At 33.1% G+C, this 20,473-nt stretch overlaps 3 protein-coding genes across 4 annotated transcripts; 2 read left to right on the top strand and 1 right to left on the bottom strand.

Moving 5' to 3' along the window:
- Nucleotides 1-641: 641 nt before the first annotated feature.
- Nucleotides 642-6,510, top strand: LOC117926639 (RNA polymerase II subunit 5-mediating protein homolog). 2 transcript variants are annotated; one of them, XM_034845818.1, is made up of 11 exons: nt 642-941; nt 1,403-1,462; nt 2,031-2,198; nt 2,326-2,392; nt 3,501-3,724; nt 3,837-3,944; nt 4,110-4,143; nt 5,579-5,682; nt 5,850-5,891; nt 5,994-6,071; nt 6,161-6,510. In XM_034845818.1, the coding sequence occupies exons 1-11, from the start codon at nt 738-740 to the stop codon at nt 6,215-6,217; spliced, it is 1,146 nt and encodes a 381-aa protein (XP_034701709.1). In that variant the 5' UTR covers nt 642-737; the 3' UTR covers nt 6,218-6,510. The 2 variants fall into 2 exon arrangements, with proteins under 2 accessions (XP_034701709.1, XP_034701708.1); XM_034845817.1 differs by having other exon boundaries at nt 4,098-4,143.
- A 187-nt stretch (nt 6,511-6,697) lies between these two features.
- On the bottom strand, nt 6,698-13,299 carry LOC117926638 (switch 2). The gene is made up of 8 exons (XM_034845816.1): nt 12,878-13,299; nt 12,632-12,738; nt 10,741-11,668; nt 9,362-9,609; nt 8,129-8,255; nt 7,776-8,051; nt 7,410-7,671; nt 6,698-7,229 (listed from the first exon to the last, which is right to left on the bottom strand). The coding sequence occupies exons 1-8, from the start codon at nt 13,226-13,228 to the stop codon at nt 6,904-6,906; spliced, it is 2,625 nt and encodes an 874-aa protein (XP_034701707.1). The 5' UTR covers nt 13,229-13,299; the 3' UTR covers nt 6,698-6,903.
- A 3,549-nt stretch (nt 13,300-16,848) lies between these two features.
- On the top strand, nt 16,849-17,723 carry LOC117927370 (early nodulin-like protein 2). Its single transcript, XM_034846872.1, has 2 exons — nt 16,849-17,027; nt 17,142-17,723. Exons 1-2 carry the CDS (start codon nt 16,856-16,858, stop codon nt 17,591-17,593), a joined length of 624 nt encoding a protein of 207 aa, XP_034702763.1. The 5' UTR covers nt 16,849-16,855; the 3' UTR covers nt 17,594-17,723.
- Nucleotides 17,724-20,473: the final 2,750 nt, after the last annotated feature.

The following is a 20,473-nucleotide window of genomic DNA, read 5'->3' as shown; positions in this document are numbered from 1 at the left end:
AGTTAATATTTAGAAGTTTCATATTTAAATTTGATATCCGGCCTTTTATTCATAAAACTCCAATGTTTCATATGTCTCTTTAATACTTTAAATGAGTCCATAATTAACCTTATGAATAATGACTTATCGAATTAAAATAAGACGTTTATAATAACTCATGTCATAATTATTCGGAATATTTATTACTTAATAAATATAGATGCTGTTAGGATAGTCATTTGTTTATCACTTGGATGAAAAATGGACTTATGTACCAATGAAATCCCACATGTATATTAAAAATTTATTATACTATTACTTCAATAAATATCAATTTTTAAAAATATTAGAAATTATTATTTTATTTTATCATTAAATTAATAATCTTAATAAATAATATAAAATTATGTGAATAATATAAAGAGACTGAAAAAAATCCAAACACGTGATAGTGGACTTATAGTCAAATATTTATTATATATTTTTTCTACAAATATTCATGATCTTTATAATTATAAAAATATATAAAAGCCGCATTTGTCAGTCCCATTTTGGTAAATTTGCACTGAAATCACAGTTTGAAAATGCGGTCTCAGTATGATAAAAATTAAAGGAAACTCTAAGGGGCTGTTTGGATTTCGATACTAAACGGTGTCGTCTTGTCTCGGTTTGACCTTTTCGAGAAGAGAAGAAAACCCTAAACCCTCGCAATTTAGCACCAGAACTACGATCTCCATTCGCTCCCTGCAATTGGTACAATGCAAGAGCCAGTGAAAGGCACAGTAACGCCTCTGGCCTCACTGTTTCCGCCGGAGGAAGCTCAAAAGGCCTCGAAGCGTGTGCAGGACGCGCTCGCCGACCGGCAATCGGAGCTCGATCTTCTCCAGGGATTCATTGCCGACAACACCGCCCTCGTCAACCTAGTCCAACGCCTTCCCGACGAACTCCACCATGACATCATGGCACGTTCATAGTCTATTTGATTGCTGGGAAACCGTCTGACAAGGAAGAAAATGAAATGGAAAATTTGATTTGGGGCATGCAAAAACAGAAGTCTGCACTCCATTGTGTGGCGAATCGGTGATAAGTTTTCCAAATTTATTTTTTGGGGGAAAAGAAGTAAAAAAAGCGTAAGACTGGACATTCTAATTTCTCATCAGAGGGTTAATTCTCCGTTTGGTTTCTAAGAAAATACAGAAAACTAAAAGAAAGTGAAACTGAAAATCTCATTTTTTTAGGGAAGGAAAAAACGCACCACAACCAAACCAAACAGATGTATTGACCCCAGTGGAGTGGAGGTTTTGTCTGAAATATATTCGCAACACCATGCCTTGTTCGAATTAAAATGAAAATGTTTTTTTTCTTTCATGTTGAGTTGATTGATTGAATTTAATTTATGTATGTCTTCAAATGGTCGTTTCAGGTTCCGTTTGGGAAAGCTGCATTCTTTCCTGGTCGTTTGGTTCACACCAATGAGTTCCTGGTAATTCACCCTTTTCATTCACCTTGTTTTAAACTTGCCCCCAAACTGCAACAAGCTATTTCCTGCATTTTTGAAACTTATTGAAATTGAATTTTCCCAATGTGATTTATTACTTATAAAAAAAATAAGAAATAAAAAAAATTCCAATGTGTTTTATGTAGTATTTTTTTGGGGCCTTTGTGTAATCAAGGAAAATACTGTGGTTAACAACATCATCCTATGAACTCTCTTCAAAATCAACATGAACCCAATGCCTTTCTGGCCAACACTTGTTGGTTCACACTCCTTTCCCTTGTTGGGAAGATAATGTGTAATGAAATTATGGTATACCTTTGTGTGCCTTTTTGTTAGGCGCTATTAATATATTGTATGTTTGCCTATCAAAAAATGTGTGATGAAATTATGTCTCATATTTGCAATATATGCGTGTTTTATATATGTTTATCTGCTTATTGTTTTAACTATTTGTTGTGATGTAAATTTATTCTATAATACATGATATAGAAAAATAAGAAAATGATTGATGATATGTTACTGTGAGTCCGTAGTTGACAACTATGCTTTGCAGGTTCTTCTAGGGGAAGGTTACTATGCTGAGAGAACATCTAAACAAACTGTAGAGATCCTAAACAGAAGAGGGAACGCTTTGGAATCACAAGTTGATTCCTTGAAGGCCATGATGAAGGATTTAAAAGCTGAAGTTTCATTTTTTGATGCTACAGCTGCTGAAGCAGTGGTAAGTTTTTGGATTTTGTCATTTAGTTTATTAGTAACATATTATTATAACTTTGACATGTCCATTTTATGTCTCAATTGTACTTAGGCCTTCATCTACTGATGCTTCCCTTTGATGCTTACAACAGGAAGGACTTGTGGAGATCAGGGAAGATTATGTTGAGGAAAGTTCTTCAGAGAGGGTGATTGAAAGAGGTCGGTTCCTGCCCCTTATTGTCTAACACTAGCTTGATAAAATTTCTGATTGCTGCTTAGTTACTTACATGGAGAATTTGATATTGATACTAGTGATGGCTTTGTTGGTGTCTATTTCATCATTTATGCTTGTTATACTGCATGAATGAGTTATGTTGTTGATTATGATGTATTAATAATATCTTGAAGTTTGAGCATTCTATTATCAAACTGCTAGCTTGAGGTTTCCGTTCTCTAGAAGCTATCATTGCTAAAGACAAATGATCCTGTTAGATGCTTGATGAAATTGAAGGTAGTGTTAGCTTCCGAATATACTGTCTTGGACTGATGTTTTCTACCTTTAGTTTGAACTGAATATAAACAAACTTATGAGTACCTCATTTGCCAATTCTTTCTTTGATAGGTTTTTTTTTTTTTTTTTCCTTTTTGTCCCTGTTGGGAACTCAAACTGCAACCTTACATCCTGATCCCGCCTCCTTGTCACTTGAGGTAGGTACATCAAGGGCTACTTCATTTCCCAGTTATGCTGGAATGAGGGGTTTGTTTTCTCTATTAAACATGGTCATCTACTAAATATAGTCATGTGAATACATTTCATCAATGCTTTAAAAATTTCATTGTTGAACAGGATGTCTATAATCTATCACTTTTTAAGCCAGATGATAAATGAAAAAAGAAATAACTGTGCTGTGTCTAGGATGATCTATTTTGATGAATGATGGTATGATTCTGGGCCCTTCAGTTTGCTAGGAATATTGTGTCAAAAATATGTGATGAGTGTTGGATCTCTGTTTGTTATCGATCAGAAGTGCCTGTTTTAGTTGGAGTATAATTTCATGTTTCCTCTATTTTGTTAAAATATGAGATGAATACTTTGTCAAAGTTGGAATCCTTAAAAAGACATTGAATTGGTTGGAGATGAAGAAGTTAGGCTGATTAAGTTCTCAATGCACGTAGATTCATTATGATAGGATGAAAAATTAGAATCCTTGCTTCTTTTCTTTTGTTAAAGAAAAATTTTCTATTGTCATCTGAAAGCATATATTCTGAAGTTCCAATTTTTTTGGAGTAGGGATATCAACGATTCTTATTCTGTATAAACTTTCAGGTCCTCCAAAACCAGATTCTCCAAGGTTTTCTGGAGAAGACAGCATGAAAGTTGCTGCTGAAGATGAAGAATATGCCCGCATGATGTTGAGGTTCGATGAACTTGAGAAAGAAGAACTTGCTGCTGGAAGTGGAGATGAGCATGATGAAGATGAGCACAATGAAGCTGATGTTGATCACTCCCTGAGTCAGCTTTCTGGTGATCATGTTCTTGGAAGTTTAGAGGTAGTGTTCATGAGTTGGCTTTTCACTAGAGATATGAATGCATGGCTACCATTGCATTATATTTGTCTCGAATGATTGCTTAGTTCCAAACTTTCAATCATTGATCAAATAGGAGCGCCAAGTAAGGAAGCCATTGCATCATTCAAAGGATGAATATGCAACCACTGAAGAGTTACTGAGTAAGAAACACTTTGAAGAAGATTTTGCTAATCAGTTAAAGGTAAGAGATTTCATTTTTATCTTCTCTCATTCGTTATATCGTACTTTGTTTGATGTTAATTGGTCATAGATAAGTAGCATGCTTGATGAGTTTGGCATTCACCTTTCTTTTCTTTTTTTCTTTTTTCCATTTTTTCTCTCTTTAAAATTGAAGTCCAAAATACAGCTTGAAGGTTTGAAGGAGCAATCTGTACCTAAAGGTTAGTTTCTTACCACCTTTGTTAAAATGAATTTCATGTTAAGTTGTTGCTTTTGTGCATGCACCATATTATTAAATTGAATTTGCTTTCACACTCTTGTAAGTTTATCTGCTGAAGGTCTGATGTTGAGGGGCAACTTGCTCTAAATCTTATGTAGTTTGCCTCTGTTTTAGGTCTGGTTTCTTGCTATTAGAATGTGAACAGATCTTAAACAACAGGGAAAATATCTTAAACTGTTTTTAAAAGATATCCACTATGAAACTCCCAAAAAATGAAAAGGGAGGAAAGGGGAGCCACCATAAGAAGCACCCATAGGAAGAGAGACCTGCTTACTCATCTAAAATGTTGAAAAAAGAAAGATGCTGCTGCATGTGAGATAAGTTTGTCCCCTCCCTGATGGAAAACATGACACTATAAGAACAGGCAACAGTTGTGTTTATTTAGAATATTGATTGTACTCGAATGACTACTGTGGTGGGCTTTTCTAGTAGTTTGATTGGTAACAACAGATTAGATAGTCAATATTAGTAATACCCAGTAAAAAGTTGGATTTAGCAAGACTGCAGCAACTTACTATTCACACTAAGGTAGGGATAGAGGTGTTTGGTAGGTGTCTTTTGTGGACTGCTGTTGGTACATTCGAAAGGGGAGGGATAGAGAGAGAAAAACCTTTAAGTGGTTGAGCTCCTGATTGCAGAGTTGACCTATCCATTGATGCAGAAACTTATCCTTTGGGGGTTCCTTGGAGGGGAATGGGATTGGGATCCTATTTACTGAAGTCCCAGACTGCCTTAGATCTTGTTTGAGATAGCTTCTTGCTTTTGGCTTTAGCAAAAGTTAAAGTTGAAGCCACAGCCATAATTTGAAAAGGGCAAATGGAAATTTAACTAAACATGAAACATCTTCCAATATAAGCTTAAAAAAAAGCTTCTAAAAAGAGTAACATTGTCCTAGCTTTCATATTACACTCTTTTTGTTCAAACCAAAAGCTTTTTGTTACAAAAATTTTTCAAACAAATCCACAAGCTCTTATTTAGCTTAAAAGAACTTTTAACTTCTTAGAAGCCAATCTAAATAAGGTGTTAGATTATGATTTGCTTGCTTGATGTACATTAACCTGTGCCTTCTTTCTTTGCTCTGAAATCCAATAATTTTTTATAAGAAACAAAATAATAGATCACAAAGAAACTTTTCATAAAAGATTGATTAACAATTTACCTTGAAACTAGTTAACTGTATAAATTTAGCTTTAGATGCGTGAAAATAAATGGATTGTTTTTTTCCTTATTTTTCCCTGCATCTTGTCTGCTTTAGTTTTTGTCTATAGTTTTGCTCTTTATTTTGTTCTTCTCCCATTTCTTATGGTAGTGTTTTCGTTTCATGGAAAAAGCACTCTTCAACTTGCCTTTATGGCTAAACTGAGTTTTGTTATCAGATTCAGATGATGTTTCACATGGCAAAAGTTTTGCAAATAGGGCGACTCAGTCCAGTTCTCATGGGAAGGACAACATTCAAGCTCTGCCTACATCAAAAGCTGAGGTATTATTGGCTAGCTTCTACACTGGCCATGGCATTTGTTCTGCTTCCCTTCGTGGTGCTGTGTATGAAACAATTTTATCCTTTTTGGCCTAAGCAGCATTAAAGTAGCAATATGAGCACCTTGATGAACCTCTTCTTATTTTACGAATTCTTTTGTGTTGTTTCAGACTTCCGTCCAGTCTTCTAAGCCAGCCACAGATAGTCTCAAGGCATGTTTTGTCGGAACTGTTGACCATGTTTTGTCAAATGGGTGAGAACTTAGTTAACGATAATGCAAACTTTTAAGCGTTTTTCATCATTATCTTGTGCAGGCATTTACAGGCTCTATTGTAGAGCACACTCGCAATATACAAATGAATCCAAGGGAACAAGCTGCATCTTCATCTCAGGTAGATTAGCTGATCTGACATCTGTGACAATGGTACTGTGGTTCTTGGTTTGCATGCTCAAAATTCTAACAAGGATTTTGCCTTGGCAGTCTTCTGGGTCTCAACCTACGAAGCCAGTTTCTAGATTCAAGATGCAGAGAAGATAGCCATCGACACCAATCACATGTGAACAATCAAATGCCAAATAGAAAATTCAACAAGTCTCTTCTTGTGTGGGCACTCCTAGGACTATTTGGCTCCTTCCCCAGTCTTCTTGCCGATGGAATGAAGCATTGAGGAGTTGAAACACTAGTTCTTTTGGAGAGTTGAGGTGATGTGGGAGATTGTAAACAAAGAGAGGGAGTTAAGTCTGGGCCATCTTTTCTTATGATAAAATTGAAATTGTATTTTGGATATGAAAAATTAGTGGAGAAAAGATCTGTACATTCATTTTTTGATATGCTTCTGTCATGAAAGTTTATTGAAAAAAAAAAAAAAAAGGCTTTGTGGAGAGATCTATTGAGAGTGGATGCTCTACAGTCCATTTTGCAGCAATTTCGAACTGGTTTATTCGACACAACACTCCTGACTTGTTTTCTTGGCTAAATAAGCTTAAGGATGGGATTGGTTTGCAGTTAAACTAAACATTTGCCAGAAAATGCTTCCATATTGAGCTTATATGCATTCCCAAGATGTGGGCTTGTTTACAAGCTAGAGCTCCATGAGAGAAAAAATGATTAAAGATTAACCCTAAACTAAAGGTCTGTACATTCATTTTTCACATGATACAATATTGTACACTGAAGGTCTATAACCATTTTATTTACAAATTCAAGGGAATCAGGACTCCTACTCATCCATTAGGTATTTTCTTCTTTCTCTTCTTGTAATCTTGGAGCACTTTCTCACGCTCTGAAGGAGCTGCCGCTAGCAGCCACTTGCTGAATCCAACCTCTTTCATGCCCATGAACTGAGCCAGGAGGCTAAATTCTCTCTTTTTCCAGTCCTTGGCTGAAGAAGCATTCTCTTTTCTAGATACTCCATTTGGTCTTCTTTTCTCTGCAACAGGGATATGCAATTGCCTCTGGCCATCATGCTGGGCAACAGACGCTTCTTCCTTCCCTTGAATTGTGGGACCAAAATTGACGATATCTTCGTTTCGGTGGGCATACACAATACCTGAACAAAAATTTCAGTTAATTTCAGTATGGGATATTTTGAGTTCTGTGTTTCTCAATTCATGTCTTGCTATATACTTGAGAAGCCCCACACCCTACTAGCCCTTCTCTACGCATAAATAGCATATATCGCAGTATGGCAATTGAAGATGAGAAAGCACCCTTGAAAAAAAGAACATACCCAAGTCTTCGAGCGTTGTATCACTCTTAAAATATTTAGGCTTTCTGCTTTCAGGCGCTGAGGAAACTGTTTCAATAGCTTCTTTTGATTGCACGAAGTAGCTTCCGAGTTCACTTAAATCCATTTTTGTACTACGATTGTGCCCATGATCTTGTCTTTGATTTTCATGTAACTCTATGATCTCACTGGTAAAAAGCTTATCAGATAGATCACGAAATAAGTTGCAGATCCCAAAAAGTTCGCCTTGAAATTCCTTGCAGTCCTGAACAGAAGCTTCTAAATTAAGAAAGAAAGAAAGCTGATATTCTGAACACAAATGTAAGAATCAAGAGGAATAATAGAGACCAAAAAAATCAATTTCCACACCTGGACACCCTCAAAATATCGTTTTTCCATTTTTCCAGAAATTGCAATATTTGACAGCTGCTGTTTGTACACTTGACGGGAATAAACAAGTTCCTCAAGAGAACCAGCTGCAAGAAGGCGGAACACCACAACATGACGCTTTTGCCCATAACGAAATGACCTGTCCTGGGCCTGTAAATCTTGAGCAGGATTCCAGTTTGGATCAAATATTACTACGCGGTTTGCACTGACAAGATTCAGTCCAAGCCCACCAGCTCGGGTTGATATAAGAAACACCTGAAACAAGAAATTAGGCCCAACAGAAAATTGAATCATAAGTTTCTTCCTAATCAATTTCTAATATGAATATTTACTTGCTTGCTTGGACTTGAGTTGAAATCATCAACAAGAGATTGACGCAAGTTGGTTGGAGTGGAACCATCAAGTCTTGAGAAGCAATAACCTTTGCGTATGAGAAACTTCTCCAGAATGTCCAACATCCTGTTGAAAACATCTCAACTTCAGGAGTTAATAAAGTGACCGGGGGGGTGGTTTGGTGGAGAACAAAGGAAAAAGTAAAAACTCAAAGCAAAAGAGAATATCCACAGGAAAAAAATTTACTAGCACTGGTACATAATTCTGAATTTCATTCTTTAAAGACCAAGAAGCACGTGAGTTGCAGAAGAAGTTTTGGTTCCTGGCCCTTTCCTGAAATTATGCTCGCAAAAGCCAGCTCTTTAGCATAAAACAACTCTCCCTTCCTCCTCTTCTCTCTCATTTTTGTGGTGATTGGCACAAGAAAAACTTTCTTGCTAATGATTTTTAGAACTTTCTCAGCACTGTAAGCCTTTTTTTCTTCTTTGACAAGCAAACAAATATTTCAGCTATATCCACAGATTCCACCTTCAGGTTTTTCAAGTTTCCAAGCATTTGTAATCACAAAGAATCCAACTCACTACTCCAAAACTCTCTATCTTCAGAATTCAGTTCAAAATTTAATTTCTAGAATTAGGGGGCTGGGAATCAAATCATTTTATGGGTTTTTGGGCATCATTTTCAGGTTTGAATGGTGTAATAAGAAGTTCATACATAGCTTCTAAGAGGGATTTCAAATATTTCTCTCAAATAGATTAAATGAAATAGCATTTGGAAAATCCAGGTCTTATTTATTACTCAACAGAAAAAGCATGGGATAATCATCTTAGCAATCTTCCTCTACAGGATGAAAATGCATACTGAATGCTAACTACAACGATAAATATGGCAATCAAAGTGATTAGTTAAAATCGAGTATGAAAATGCATGTTCTCATAAATCTAGGATACCAAGAAGAATCGGAGATACAAAGTTCACGCTTCAACACAGGAAGTCCAACAACTACCTGAGAAGGAGAGGGGCTCATGTGATAATTTGTTTCTGAAATCAATTTAGAATGTACCATTATCATGTAAATTTTTTTTTTTTTTTTTTTTGTGACGATTCCTATAATTTGACCATAGCAAAGAATGAAAACATACTCAGTTATTTAGTAAAATAATAATTAGAAACTAGACAAAAATGTAAAACAGGCACTTAAAGGTACTGCTAAGTGAATTGATGGTCATCACCTGACAGAGTAACTGAACAGAAGAATTTTGTCACCATGTGAAACCCAAGACAACATTAACTTTTCCAATGCTCGCATCTTGCCACAGTGTTTAACATCACTTAGGCCCATAAAACTCTCACTCTGAGTGTTTCCCCCCACCAAATCAATGTCAGTACCAAACACAGCAGATGCAAATTCAGCATCTTTTCTTTGTTTATCAGGGTCATCCCTGGGGTTAGGTTTAATCAGCTCCAAGTGATTGCTTATCTGTACGAAAATTTAAAAAATTTAGAGCTAAAAAAGAGCAACAACAATAATCTGATTGTAACAAGCTTGGAAGGCAATTGATTGTCACTAGTGAGAGTGAGACAACCAGCCAGCACAGACTGCAAAGACAATCTCAACCAATTTAAAGTAGCTCTATACCAAAATAAGCAATTTTGGCTTGTCTTCCTAATTTAATACTGCCTACCCCCTTTTTATGAATAGGGAGCATCGAATCAGAAACCTTATTAAACTAAAAGAAAAAAATTACAATTCACTGCTCCGTTGTATTCTCAACATTTGACTTTATAAGCATTCAAGGCTTCAAAAACAATACCTTAAAGCTTGCTAAAGTAACATTAAGATAGAGTCTTGAAACTAAAGTCACTTGAGGCTCATGCCTAACTGCAAGGTAAGAAACAAAGACTTCGTGTGTTGAAGTTCATCACAGGTTTGAAATTTATGTCTCGATATTCAGAATACTCTTTTACACAGTAGGATACTCTAAAGCTTCTTCTAATTTTTCTCTTTTGCTTCAATTAACACCACTAGTGTTACTTAACACATTTAGAGATTGTAGAACTTCTTCAGCCTTTGATATACATTTCAGCTATTGACCACCATTATGGAATGAAGAGATATTGGGTAGCCAAAAATTAAAGGATAATTATTGATATCATGCAAAAAAAAAAAAAAAAGCAGAGCAATAAATCATATTTCAGATGAATTTACTTCTGAAAATGAGATCCCATGTGGCTTTATAGATTTAAAATTCTCAAACTCTTATAACAATAAACTATTTTCCAAATATGGAAAGGTTCAGAAATCTGTTCCTTGTTCCTACTTTTATTTTATTTTATTTTATTTATTTATTTTTTGTTTTGATCCAGTTTTTTATTTGACTTTTAAGTTAAAAAAATCTATGATATTTATATTTTACACCTTAAGGCTTATGACTAACTTGTGGCTTAGTCAAGTTGAGTTCTTCATTCTTTTTACAAATGAAAAACAACAGAAAATATAATAATCAAATTTTGTTTCTTCTCTTGTTTTAATGTTTCCTCAAGAACCAAACAGAGAGAAATGAAACAAAAAGAGAACAAAATGAATGACAATTTTCAGTGGCTCAATAACCTGCAGGAGCTTGACAAGACAAGGAAGAACAATGCAAAAGGGACATGAATCACAACCATCGGGATTGTCCCTGTGAAGGTATGACCAGATGATTCCATTTGGTACAGTCCTTTTACAACATTCAACTTGAGTAAGAGGGCTACCACAGCTGCATGGGAGATCCTTATTTATGAGGCACTGGATATCTGGTAACTGTAACATCCTTGTATAAACCCGTTTTTGCAACTCACTCATCGCACAAAATACAACATTATCTTCCTTTCCCATCATAAGATGGCCAATGGTCTCTTCTTTTGTCCTTCTTAGAAGATATTTATGTAGAACTGCCACTAAGTGTTGTTTTCGCTCATCAGCAACCCGGACAAATCTTTCAGGGGCAGTTGACCTCTGGCCATGCTTGAGGGGTTCATCATAAAACTCCCGGAAATGTTCCCGTGTTCCCAAACAACCTGGTGCCACCCAGTCAAAGAGATTGAACAATTCCATAATTTTGTTCTGCATTATGGTTCCTGTCAGACCAATTCGTTTACGAGTTTTAATTTCTAAACAAGCAGTGTAAAGTTTTGACTTTTCATTTTTCAGTCGATGGGCCTCATCAATGACCACTATCTCCCACGGAACCTCTGACAAGATGCTGCCATGAATTCGGTATGTGTCAAAACTGGTAATAAGTATCTCCACTCCATGTGCTTCTAGTTTGTCGTGAATGAGATCACGATTTGCACCATGGTAAACAGAGACACTAAAAGTTGCCCACTTAGAGAATTCGCTTTCCCAATTGTGAATAACAGAAGTTGGGCAAACAATTAACACGGGACCCTTCTTTCCCATCTGATTTCCCTTAAGTATTGTGGAGTCACCACATTCTCCATCTTTTCCAAACATAGCAGCCAAGAATGCAATTGTTTGAATGGTCTTCCCCAGTCCCCTTTTGAAGTTTAAAAAAATCAAGCATGAATTTCTTGTTAGGCCACAGAATTAGAAAGAAAAGAAAGACGAAGCAAAAAAGAAACTGTATCCTTCAGCAACTCAAAAAATGTAATAGTAATACAACACAAAAAGTAAACTGACAAATCACTGATTCTGGTCCATTTCTATGCTGAGACTGCATCAAGATTATTTTTTGACAATGCAAACAGAAGATGTGCCCAAATATTCTACACCTCATATTAATGAGACACCGAAAGATTAGGTCCAATGGTGATTGACATGATTGTAAGAATGCATTTCTAGTTAGCACATGTAATGACATAAGAGATCGGGGATATTGCTCATTCTGGATCATGTAGCAACAAGCCTTCATAATCTATTCCACGAGAATTCATTCTTTTGACAAGTCTCACAGACAGATGAGTATCCAATTGAGTCACCATATATATATATGTATATATATGTGCTCCTTTATTAACTCTCACAAGGTGCCTAGTCTGGATTACAAAACAAGAACCATGCGAATTGCCTCAGCAGAAAAAACAAGCAAATATCAGCTGTTCTATCCGCACAAGCATTTCCTTCATAATGTACATGTTGAAGCTAAAAGCTTGTAGGTTCAGGTTCAATTAAATAATAGCTTCATCATGCAGGGATACCCAAAAGGAAAAAAAGGACAGAAAACCCTCCATTATGATATTAACAGAAAAATAAAACTAGGATAAAATAAAATCAAAAGTTAGAAATTAAAGCTTTGAGCCCATAAATGGACTGTCAAGATTCTGAAATCTAGAAGGCTGTAGATAGTTCCTAATTCAACCACCAGAAAATGAATAACTAACACATAATCACAAACACATGATTAACACACCAACATTGTCCACAGATAAGAATAATAAAGAAGCAAAGGAAAGAAAACATACAAAACTCAAAAGAAGGATCAAACAACAAATATACTCACATGTCATCTCCAAGAACACCTCCATGGTTGTGCTTGTACAAATTGTACAAAAACTTCACTCCTTCTCTTTGATGTTCAAGAAGCCTATGGTTGATAGATGCTGGAATCTACATAAAGAAAACATTTTTATCAATCAATTCTTTAAAGTTTCATAAATTTCCCTAAATAAACTACACAAATTTGAGTTTGATATGGAAGAAAACGGGGTCGTTACGGAGAACAGAGAAAGAGGTAAGAGAGATTCACCTGTATCACCGGAACTTCATCGTCCGAAGACAAGACCAACGGTACAAAAGGACCCGTGAAGTCAAATTGAAGAAAACCCAACTGGGGTTTCTCAAACCCTTCTTGTGCTTCTACTTCTTCTTCTTCTTCATGGTCTAGTGACTGTTTTTGTTGGTTCCGCGGTTGAATTTGGGGTAAAGAGAAGGGGTCTTGGAGACGTTGAAGCTGCTTAGAGAGGGATGATTTGGGCGGTTTTCTAGGGTTTATGGGATCGATTTCACGTGAAATTGAGGAGTTTGTGTAAGAGATGAGCGTGGAGGATGATGGGTTTGTGCACTGCCTGAGGGTCTCCTTCAATGTGTTCAATGACATGGAGATTGACGTGGTTTCGCAACCGTTTTAGATGTTTTTGCTTTTAAAATTTGGTGTAGAATTGTTTTGAAAAAGTGTTTTCCTTGTTTTCATAAATGAGTAACCGCAGAGGGTTTGTTTAAATTGGGACAATTGTGTCTGGGGCGTGGGTCAAAAATTAACCTTTCCTTTTGTATACGCGAATATGATATAAAATGTGAAAAGATTAATATACCCTTTAAAATTATTTTTTATTATAATATTATAAATTTTTTTATTTTAAATATTTTTTTAATAATTATTTTAAAATTTTATTATTTTTAAAAAACTAAATTTTTTTTAAATATATCATTTAAAAAAAAAAAATTTGACATAGTTTTAGTTGTTTTTTATATACATAATTTTAAAAAATTTATACTTTTTAAGATGTTTGATTTTTAAATAATAATAATAATTTAAAAAAAAAATTGTGTATTTTTTTCCAAAACACTAAATTATATTGAGGTTTACAAAATAAATAAAATTCAAATTAATGTTTTTCTTTTTTTTCCTTTTTTTTATAATCAACAAAAGTCATTTTCAAAAATTTTAAAAATTCATATAATCTTTTTAAATGTTCATACTTTATTTTGAGTTTAAATTGTGAACTCATCGAGAGTTAAAATTTTGACATAGATGGTCTAAAACATAATTATCCCGATTAAATAACCTGTGGGGCCTAGGAAATAGGTGAACAAGGGCCCATACAGTGCCACGTGGCGTGATAATAGACCAGCTCTGAGCTCCGTTTGATCCACTTCCCAACCCATGCCCATTTTAAACAAATTCTTTATTAAAATTATAATGAAATCACACCTACTTTCCTCTTGAATCATCTGCCACTCGTATTACATCAAATTAATACTATGTTGTTGATTTTTAGAAAATTTGAGGGGTAAAAAAATTACAACAAAAAATAAATAATAAATTAATAATTTATTTTTTCTAATTAATAAATAAATAAATTAATTAATAAAAAAACATATCCATTTAGGGAATGATATGCCAATGAATGAATAATAAAGTTAAAAAGTAATATGTCAGGATGGTATAATTTTTCATCTTTAAAAAGTGATAATTATTTTACTTAATAAACGATTATTTAGATAAATATTATTTCCTTAACTTCTTAAAAAAAACAAACAAATATCCATTGTTTTGAATTAAAAATATAAATATTATTTAAATAAATAATAGGATTTTTTGAGCAATTATAATTATAAGATAGTTAGTCATTTTTAATGTAAATCAATAATGTGATTGAGAGATCTATCGGTGTTAGAATAAAAGTTAAAATGTAACATGTGGCTTAGGAGTTAGAACATAAATTACTTAAGTGAAAACCAGGATTCTAAAAGTAATTAGATGTAACATCTAATAATATGATATTGAAATGATATTTTAGGATATGCATATCCAATGAGAAACGTAATTTCTATCAAATGAGACATGATATCTTATATATGATATATTTACCTAATAAGATATGATATCCTTATCTAATGAGATACGATTTTTTTTTTTTCAATATCATGTCAATCAAACATAATCCGAGCTTAAATTTTAAAACTTTAATCTTATAGGGCATTTGCTTTAAATTTGAGTCTATAATGTATATCATACTCTATAATATATATTCATAAAATATATATATTTAATTTTTTTATTTTGATTTTGGTAAGTTAGAGTCTATCAAAACACTCAGAATTTAAAATTTTGAGTAATTTGTGCCTAAATTTTCAACTTGTTGAATGCTTCTACATTTGTTTTTGAATGGATAAACTTTTAATTTTGGTTATTTTAATAGTATTTTAATTTATTTTTTCTGTACAATATCTAACATGGGTATTAGACTCTTTAATTTTGTGAATTTGATGCTATCACTTTCAAAATTACATAATATGACTATATATCAAATATCAAAATTACAATTTGATTATAGGCAAAACCTATAAAATTTGAATTATACCACCAATCAAACTAATGCACATATATATCTTCATATTTCATTATTTGTACTTTGATATAATTTATTTATATTTTTATATCTTAATCATATTTATTTGTATTTTTATTTAATGGTCTAAATTTCATTATAAACATTTAATAATTTGGGTTTGGAGTTTCATAGGGCATGAGGTGAGATTTGAATGAATTATGATCCAATTTGAGTTAAAAGGTTAACATGGATTAAAGGTTTGAATAACTCGTTGAAACCCGAACAACATATTATTTAATTATTTTATTAAAACATAAAAATATAAAAATAATAAAGAAAGAATTTTAAAACCGAAATAAAGGATATTTTGGATGTAAATTCATATTTAGTAAAAGAATTTTAGAAATAAATATATGACTGCACCATGAGGCAGATATTGCTTCCTAATCCACCTTCCATGCTGACTGATATTGAAACACAACATTCCACGTAGATTAATCACCATCCATATCTCGTTTTTGGAAAAATTATTTTTTTAAGATTATTCTTTTGGCATATTGCAAGTAGCTAACCACACCAAACGGTCCCTAAAACACAAACCCACATGGAAATATATGGACGTTAAGTCCCAAATGTCTTCTAAACAAGCTGGTCTGCTAATTAAAAAGTTGCCATTTATGAAAATATTCAAAGTATGCCAAATAATTAATGCCATAAATTTTCACCAAATTGACTAATTTATTACATAAATTTCAATGATAAGGATGACAAGTGAGTTTTTTCGAGTACCTTCCGTCCCATCATTTGAAATTTAAACAAACTGGTTTGGGACGCGTTTGAGACTTTTTTTAAAACCCAACAATAATTTAATTTATTTTATTTTTTTATTTTTAATATAATAATAATAATAATAATAATAATAAAATACTTTTCAATAAAATAAGGTATAAAAAATTATAATATTTTAATTAGTTATAATATATATATATATATATATATATATATATATATATATATATATATATATATATATTTAATGTAATTAAAAAATTTTAAAATAATTTTTAAAAAATTTTAAAAAAGTTAAATGGTATAAAACATAAATAGGAAATTCATATACCTACCTCACCTTGTTTAATTTTTTTAGTGGATAATTTTCAATAAACAAGGTGGAGACAACTAATTCCGAACTGTCATTCATTAATATATATAGATATGAATATATAGATATATCTATATATTTATATATGCAAAAAAATTTAAATTTTACCAAATATTTATTAATTATGAGAAGGGTAAGGAATATGGGGTATATATATATATATATATATATATATATATATATATATATTTTAAACTGAACAAAACAGTATAGAAAAAATGTTTTTGAAAATAGAAAAAAACAAAAAACTTGAAATATGTAGCTACCGTTAAAAGCTTTGGTGGGAAGTAATTAGCAGTGAGCTGAAACGCCTGGATTCTGATTAATTTCCAGCGAAGACTTAGCTACACTACAACGGTAACGTCATCACCAGCTCTATCTATATATCCATCCACCATCTTCCTATTCTTCTTCACTCAACACAAACATTCTCTCTTGATTAGTTTCTCTCTCTACAACTCCCTCTCGGTCTTGAATTTTGTGTGCTTTTCTAGGGTTTTCCCAGAAAATGGAGTTTCTCAAAACGTCTTTGCTCCTTCTTGCGATTTTTATGGCGTTTCTGTGTTCATCTCAAGGTTATGTATTTTATGTTGGCGGCAAACAAGGGTGGTCGGCTAACCCTTCTGAAGATTACATTCAGTGGGCTCAGAGGAACCGCTTTCAAGTCCATGATACGCTCGGTGAATCTCTTCATCCCTGTCTTCTCTTTGGTTTGTTTGTTTTCTGTGTTTTTTTTTTTTTTTTTTTTCCAATGGTTTCTTGAGTCGACGATTATGAATGGCGCCGTTTTGCAGTTTTCAAGTATGAGAAAGGACAGAACTCAGTGTTGGTGGTGTACAGAGAGGATTACTACAAGTGCAACGTCGAGAATCCGATTAATAAGTACGCTGACGGCAACACAGAGTTCAAGTTCGACCGCTCCGGTTCCTTCTTCTTCATCGGTGGCAACGCTGACTACTGCCAGAAGGGCCAGAGGCTCATCGTCGTCGTATTGGCCGTCCGAAATGAGAGTCAAACTCCTACTCCTACTCCATCCGTCCCTGGAAACCCACCGCTGCTGTCTCCCCCTAGTGAGTCACCGGAGGGCAGTCCGAGCCCTGCTTCGTCCCCGGCTGGGGATGAGCATTCTCCGGCGCCGGCACCCCACGGGTCTGCACCAGGGTTGACTAGGCCGGTGGTTTGGGTTTTAGGCGTTGGGTTTGGTGTGAGCGTGGTTTTGGGCAACTTCGTTGGGTTGTACATTTAGTTGATGAACAGCTAGGGTTTATGGCAATGGGTTTTCATTAGGAGCAAATGGGGGATGGAAAATGCCTAAAAGAAAGAGGAATTTGTTTATGAATGACCCATTTCTAGCTTTATGATTTATTTGTATTTGAACTTTTCTAGGGTTTCATATTTGACATGTTGATATCTCTGCATTCAATTTCAATCTCATATCATGCTTCTTCCTCATGGTTTGTTTGTTTGTCTTTTTTTTTTTCTTTTTTAAATTTTATTATTATTATTTATTTAGTTATTTAATGCACTACCTTTTATTTATATGATTATTTGATAAATCAAAACATGGATTAATGAAGAAAAAAGAAAAAAAAATATTGAGTTTAACTAAGAATCAAAGATCAAGTAACTGCACGAAAAACATTTAGAATTCGTAATTATAAAAACGTAAAAGATTTGGCGTTGAAAAAAATTTTAGAAAATATTTTTATTAATTGTTTTTCTAGAAAACATTACAAATTTAAAACGTTTCCAAAATCACTTTATAAACACTTTTCAAATACTGGGATACTCTAGAAAAATTGACATTATTAAATAAATTAGGTGATTATACTAGTCTAAAATACAATGTTTTTAACACATAATATCAAAATAGACATTTATATAATAGTGGCATAAAAAATAAGTTATTGAAAATAATATGAAAAAATAATAAATTGACACCCCTAATATTTTAAATATTATTTTAATTAGTTTATTTGTATTGACTTTCTCAATAGTTATTTCTTAGCTGTAAAAAGAAAAAAATAATAATTATAGGTTAATTTCATTCCATTCTCTTAAGTTTTAGTTAAATACAACTAGTTCTGGATGATTTAAAAATTTGTAGAATACCTCGTTTATTTTGAATTAGAGGTGAGTCGAGTAAAAAGATCAATGTAGAGGGAGAGGAGAGATATTTGATGAAATTTTAAGCTAAAATGAGATGAATATATTTAGCCAAATCCTCAGAGGAGGTCAATAAAATTAACCCTAATTCAACCCCGAAAGACTCGGAGTTTGAGAGCAAAACATGGAGGAAGAAATAGGCATCCAACAAACACATGTTACACCATGCATAAACCATGTCAAACCACACAAACTCCCACCCTAACCCTAGCTAATTTTCTTCTCCAAAACCTCAAGTCCTCCATCATCAACCTCTTTGCTTCCCAATCTCTTTCTCATGGATATTCGACTTCTGCTCGTCTTCCTCATCCTAGCCTCGCCCATGTTGACCCGATCATCCTCATTCACCGATACAAACCTCGACATCTCCAATTCAACGGACAAATTAGGAGAAGTGATCCCTGCATCACATACATGTAATGGCCTTGTAGGGGAGTGTATCAATGAGGAGGAGGAGGAGGAAATGATGGGGGATGAAGCCGATATCGTTCGAAGGTCACTTGCTCAAAGGTCAAGGTTTATTAGCTATGGTGCCCTGAAGAAGAACAACGTGCCATGCAATCGACGTGGGAATTCATACTATAATTGTGCTAGATCAGGAAAGGCTAATCCTTATAGGCGTGGCTGCAGTGCTATCACTCATTGCCAGAGATACACATCTTAAAAAAGCCATGCACAATCCCATGATTTTTATTTTATTTTTTCTCTTTTTGACATGATACAAGAAGAAAATTTATTAGGGTTTATGAAGAAATGGGACAAGATAATCAGATTTTTGAATTCTTCCCTTAATCTTCACTTTAGAGTGAGATGTCATGATCTACTCTAAATGGCCCTTCTTGAGCTTATCCTAAGCTGGTGATAGAGAGTTGTGTTCATTTTGTTATTGTTATTGTTGTTATTTATTTATTTTTTAAATAAATTAAATTCTCCTCTGGATTAATACTGGTCCATCCTTCTCTACATGTCATGAATGAAATTAATAAAGGCCGACTAGCTTAATATCATGTATTTACGGTTCATACCATATCTGCATTTTGAATTTTCTTCCTATTGTTTTTTTTTGTATTTTTTTTGCCCATTACTTTTTTCCATGGTAAAGCATAAGCTACATTTAGCTTTAAGAAGTTACGTTTGGTTGAAAAGTTTGAAGGGAAAAAAAAAATAGAAAAAAAAACATATAAAGAAAGAAAATGGAAACAATTTGAGAGGGAAAAAAGTAAATCATCTAGGGGAATGCATTTATTTTTTTACTTTTTTTTATCTTATTTTTAAGGAAAATATAAAGAAAAATCTTTTAGGATATGTTTAGTAACTATTTTTGAAAATAGTTCTTAAAAATAGTTTTTAAAAATTATTTTCTGACGTTTTGTAAAATAAAAGTCTATTTGAAAACCTAAAATGTTTTAAACCTATTTTTAATAGTTTTAAATATATTTTAAAAATAAATTTTATATCAAATATTTTATTTTTAATCATTCTACATGCTTATATAATTATTTTATAAAACAATGCTTAGAAAACAAACAAAAATAGTAAAAAAAAAAACGAAAAGATGTTTTACGAAAACACCTTATTTTATATTATTAAGAACAAAAAATATAAAATAGTTTTTAATTATCAAATATGTTTTTTTGAACTTTTGTTACGGAGAATATAAAATTGTTCTTGAAAACAGTTGCCAAATAGATCCTTAGGTTTTTTTTTTAGTATTTTTTTCCTCACATTTTTCCATGGTAGGTAAACATAAGAAAATTATTTTATAACATTCATAATTTTTTGTATTAATCTAAGAATAATTACAAAGAGTTAGGTGGACTCAATGCAAAGATACATCAACAATTATGATAGTAATTACAAGATATTCTGAAATATGAAAAATAATTAATTATCCGAGAAAATATTTTACAAATTAGGAAGAACTAGAAAAGACTAGAAAATGGTTTATCATAGGGAAAAA

Source organism: Vitis riparia, chromosome 12, assembly GCF_004353265.1.
Source record: "Vitis riparia cultivar Riparia Gloire de Montpellier isolate 1030 chromosome 12, EGFV_Vit.rip_1.0, whole genome shotgun sequence".
NCBI lineage: Eukaryota > Viridiplantae > Streptophyta > Magnoliopsida > Vitales > Vitaceae > Vitis > Vitis riparia.
The sequence above is the reverse complement of the archived record's forward strand: the minus strand, read 5'-3'. Positions and strand labels throughout refer to the sequence as shown.